This window comes from Protobothrops mucrosquamatus, unplaced genomic scaffold (genome assembly GCF_001527695.2).
Source record: "Protobothrops mucrosquamatus isolate PMUCROS unplaced genomic scaffold, P.Mucros_1.0 scaffold2375, whole genome shotgun sequence".
Lineage (NCBI taxonomy): Eukaryota > Metazoa > Chordata > Lepidosauria > Squamata > Viperidae > Protobothrops > Protobothrops mucrosquamatus.
In genome coordinates, this window is record NW_015388451.1 from 1 (window position 1) to 5,147 (window position 5,147).

The following is a 5,147-nucleotide window of genomic DNA, read 5'->3' on the forward strand; positions in this document are numbered from 1 at the left end:
TTTTTTAAAAGACTGGAACGAACAGATCGGGCTACGCCTCCGCAGGCGGCGTGGTTTACGTGGCCTTGTTCCAATGTCCAGCCAAAGGAGATACCCAATTGTCGTCAGCGTTCGAAAAGAAGCAGATTGGCCAATGGGAAGCGCCAGATTACACTCCGAGATTGATTCCACGCCGGCCAGAAACGTCGCCTCCTCTTCGCGCTTTCGCCCCGGTCGAGCGGGGCGAGCTGCGGTGGAGCGCCCCCTGCCGGCAAGTCCCTCTCTCCACCAAGCCCCGCCCGTCCTAGGCTGCCCCGCCCTCTTTGGCTCGTTTTCTCAGTCTTCTTCGGGATTATGTCATCTGGCGGCAGATCGAGCGCTTGGCTGCTGTAGTCTTCCCGCGAGCAAAGACGGCTGCTGCTGCTGCTGCTGCTGCTGAAGGAGCGGGATCGCACGTCTTCTGAGAGATCGGGAAGAGATCGGGAAGAAGGAAGCCCGGCGCTCGGATCTGGAAAAGCTCTTCTCCAGCAAGGCGGGTCCCCCCTGCCCCGATTGCTTCCCGACGCCCCTCGCCGCTGCCTTCCGCGGCTGTGGCTCGGCGGATCCCGTTGTCTTTGGGGGTCTCCCGCACCGGAGCCGGGCGGATGCCGCCGCAGCAAGAAGGAGAAACCGGCTACATCAGCAAGCCGCTGCCGGGCGGCTGCGAAGTGCCTCCGGTGCCTCCGCGTCGGGTCCGCAGCAGCCGAGCGGCGGCGCTGGGGGCTGCCTTGGGGAGCCGCTGCCGGGCTGGAGCTAGCGGAGGGGCCGGGGCGATCGGAGCGGAGCCTCGGCGCAGCATCAAGTGTGTGCTGGTGGGAGACGGCGCGGTGGGTAAAACCAGCCTGGTGGTGAGTTACACCACCAACGGCTACCCGACGGAATACATCCCGACCGCCTTCGACAATTTCTCAGGTAAATCAGCCGCTTGGGACGGTTCCTGGTGGGTTTTCACGGAAGCATTTAATGCACCTGATCGGCTCTCCGTTCCTCTGGTCACTTCCGACCTCATTGCTGTCCGGGGACCGGGGATCGATCCCTCGCCCTATTGACTCGGCGGCGTCTCCTCTTGTGGATTTTGAATCTTCCAACTTGGGAAGGGGCGGTGCCCGCTGACTGAAGTAGGTGCGCGTGGAAGCGAAGGTTGGCCTGGCCCAGGGGTAGGCAACCTTGGCTCTTTTATGACTCGTGGACTTCAACTCCCAGAATTCCTGAGCCAGCCGTGCTGGCTCAGGAATTCTGGGAGTTGAAGTCCACGAGTCATAAAAGAGCCAAGGTTGCCTACCCCTGGCCTGGCCTGATCGCGGTTTCCTAGCGGAGGGGGGGAGTGCTGGGAAGAAGGGCTTGCAGACCAACGAAACGGATCGATCCCCAATTGCGATTGGGGCGGGGTCAATCGTAAATCACCTCGTAAAATCCCTGCGGGGAGTAGTAGTGGGGGAAAATACAACCCAATCTCTGTGACTGAAGAAGACATCAGCTCCGATAGTCGCTTGTCCAACCTTTTTGTGAGAAGGAAGAATGTACAGACGGTGCCTTCCTTCTCCTTTAAGGGCGGGCAAGCCCGTTTCTGACCTTTACTGTGGTCGATCCAGTAGTTAAAAAGAATCGAACACAGGCGGCTAGTTTTCCATACCCAGTTGTGTAGCGAGCTCTTTGTTTATTCATATAAAATACTATGTTGAATCCTGGGCATCTTTTATTTGTTGCCAGGTGTATATGCCTCTTGCAGTTGTTAAAACTATAAGGGTAGCACTGTGTTTCCTATGTTTTATTGGGAAGCTTTATTCGGTGCATTCAGGGAATTTATTGTCCCTGTAGCATTTTAAAAAAAAATGTGTTCTTTTTGTTTAGTTCATTTTGGAATATGTGATCCTTCTCTGCCATATTTTTCCAGTAGTCCTGGTGATGAGGACTAGTAACTTGTTAACTGCATTAAAATCAGAATCTTTAGGAATGTTGCTAAGGCTTACTCTGGAGGGAGTGCTGTGAGATACAGCATATAGAGCTTAGTAATTTTGGGGTGTTGGCATAGTTTGGTTTATCTATTTATATGGCAAGGGAGTTGCATTAGACTGTCCAACTGTGTTATTCTGTTATCTCAGGGTCAGGGAAATTACACTCTGTTCTCTAGCCTTGGATTTCTTATTCCTTATTTTCTACAATATTGCACTTCTCTGTTGCTTTGGAAATCCTTTGGGCTCACTCATAATCCTTATCCCTTAAGACAGGGGGTAACTCCTACTCATCCTTCTTCCCAGCAGGTTACTTCAGACTTCCTTTTATTTTTCTTGAAAACCATTGTGGAGAGAGAGAGCTTTCTGCTGTGCACTTTGTGAATGTTTGTAATTACATTCTTCTTGACAACTTCCCTAATATTTAAGAAAAGGGTGGTGCTCTGAATTAGAATTCTTTATTGGCCAAGTGTGATTGGACGCACAAGGAATTTGTCTCCCGGTGCATAAGCTCTCAGTGTATATACAAGCAATAAGTGATAAATCGTGATCATAATCATCATAAAATACATTCATCATAAATCATAAGGTACAACATTCAGTGATAGTCAGAGAACACTAAATAAGCAATCAACATAAATCATACTAGAATACTAAATAAAACAATATAAATTGTAAGATACAAGCAACAAAGTTATAGTCATAAGAAGATAAGGAAATAAATAATAGGAAAGATGAGAAGGATAATAGTAATACAGCCCTACTGGGTAATTTGACAGTGTTGTGGGAATTACCATAGTTGTTTAGTAGAGTGATGGCATGGGGGGAAAACTGTCCTTCTGTCTAAGCTAGAAAACACTGGCTCATCATGCTTCTCTTTGGAAGAAGATATTCATTGTTACTTGACTTTTCCCCAAAAAGATGGTTCCTTGAGGGCAGTATCTATATTAGTTGAATCTTTTCTGTAAGGTTTGAAGAGTTTTTATGTGCTTGAAAGCAAACACTGAACAGTAAACACAGGGCTCCTCCAACTGTGGGAGTTTTGTATGAATTTCATTGGGTGCAAGAACATGTTTTTCCAGCCAGCATTACAGGACCACACACTCTTGCATTAACCTGGTGTCAAAATGCAAGGATTTTTGTTTTAATACAAAATATGAGTTGATTATCTCTCTCTAAATTGTCCTATTTGTGCAAGACCTGTAAACCAATCTAAGTTTACTTCAAAATGTGTTCCCTTGAATTTAGTGAAATTGACTCCCAAATAAGCTTATCTGGGTTTTTGCAAACTTGTGGTTCTACAATGGAAGATTTGCCTTTTGTATTCATTTTTTTAAATGTTTGTTTTAATCACTGTAGTGTATTTGATTTTTTTAAAAATATTGTATAATCACTAGTGTATATAGTTTGCTATTATTACGGTTTGTTATAATAACCAATGAAGTATTTGATTTTGTTACAGTTTTTGAGACTTCACATTTATTGCCTTATGCTTATAGTAAACTGGTGTTCTAAACACCTGAAGGGCACAATTTTGCTATCAGTGTTGCAGATTGATAGAGTAGTGACAATAAAGTAATGAAAATAAAGGTTATCTCTAGTGCTTAATCAAAAGCAACATTTATTTATTTATTATCAATTAATCATATTTCTTAACCATCCATCTCTCTCAGAGAGGGGCTTTACCTTGTATAATGGGTGTGTGTGTGTGGGGGGGGGAAACAGACTTCAACCTAATCCACAAGGAAGAAACAGAATGAGAAGAGATGATTTCTCCACAGGGGAAATATGTAAATATTTGTATTGTCTTCTTTGTGATTTAAAGCACTGGGGAAGGATTCCCTAGTCTATATGCTTTTAAAGCAGAGCCTGGTCCTCCTCCCCCCAAAATCAATCTTCAAGCATGTTTAGAGGATGTTTGCGGGGCAAAATCCTCATTTGTGTTTGGGACAACTCTCTTTGTATGAGGCAAATGTCTTTTGGTCACAATTTTCTGCTTCGTAAGGAAAGCCGGAAGCCCTAAAGGGCTTGTGTAAACCCAGGAATTGTTGAGAATAGGGGGGAGGCTGGGGAGAAGAAGCTGACTTGTGGCTGTTAACCACAAACTGACCCAAAGGTAAATGATTAATGTGAGGACAGAGGTAATCCTTAATTCACAGTTAAAAGTTTTTCTGACTCTCCCCTTCCTTCCATTTCAGCTGTCGTGTCTGTAGATGGCCGACCAGTGAGGCTTCAGCTCTGTGACACAGCCGGGCAGGTCAGTAAAGCTGCTTACGTAATTGACACAGCGGTTTTCCTGCTGTGTGTATGTGAGTATATGTGTGTGTCACATATGTATATCAGCACACGTCTGCGAATCTGTGATGGAACAATCATCCTTAGACTTCTTTTAGAAGATTCCACCTCCTTAAATCCTCAGAAGTCCTTAACCTTGGGGGAAGGGGCTTCCCTTGATTTCCCATGTCGGATTTGCCCTTTTCCACCTTCTCACAGCTGCCATTAAGGAACTGGCTCCTTTTTGCCCATCTCATGGCCTGCTTTTCTGAACCTTCCCCTGCTGCCTTTGGCTGGACCCTTGGGTTGCCGTGGTGATAGCCTGGGAGCAGTGCCACTCTGTCCCAGACGGTTTCCCAGGGTGACATATGAGGAGCCCAGGAGCCTACATCCCCCCTGAGCCATGGCTGGGAAGTGGCTCTTTTGTTACCCTGAGGGCCCAAGATTATAATGGAGTCTTTGTCACCAGGACAGTGACAGTCCCTGAACAGGATATGGCAAACATTTGTTTGCAAGAGTGTCATCTATGTGAAAGAAAGTGTGTGGCATGTGGATATGCATATGTGCAATGGAGAGAAAGAAAGCGTGCAAGAGAATGAACTTGTACTTGTGGGCATATATCTGGACATATTTATATCTGGCAGCCTATTTACCATTCAGAATCCGTAGAAAAAGCTTTTTTTTTTTGTTCCTTGTGGGGTATGGGTTCCCGGGAGACTTAGACCCTCCGGCCCGGGACCTTCGGCTGATGCTATGTAATGCCAGGTCCGTGGTAAATAAGGCCCCCCTCATACAGGATCTTATTCTGGAGGGGGGCGCGGACCTGGCAGGTATTACTGAGACCTGGCTGGGCGTAGAGGGTGGAGTTCCACTAGTTGACATCTGCCCGCCGGGTTTTCAGGC

The 5,147-nt window shown here is 46.6% G+C and overlaps 1 protein-coding gene across 1 annotated transcript in view; it reads left to right on the top strand.

Moving 5' to 3' along the window:
• The first annotated feature begins 623 nt into the window (after positions 1-623).
• Positions 624-5,147, top strand: part of RHOU (ras homolog family member U) — a 15,919-nt gene continuing 11,395 nt past the window's right edge. Inside the window, exons 1-2 of the mRNA XM_015824853.1 lie at positions 624-930; positions 4,169-4,227. Of these exons, the coding sequence (XP_015680339.1) occupies positions 624-930; positions 4,169-4,227 (366 nt within the window). The remainder of the gene's footprint in view (positions 931-4,168; positions 4,228-5,147) is intronic.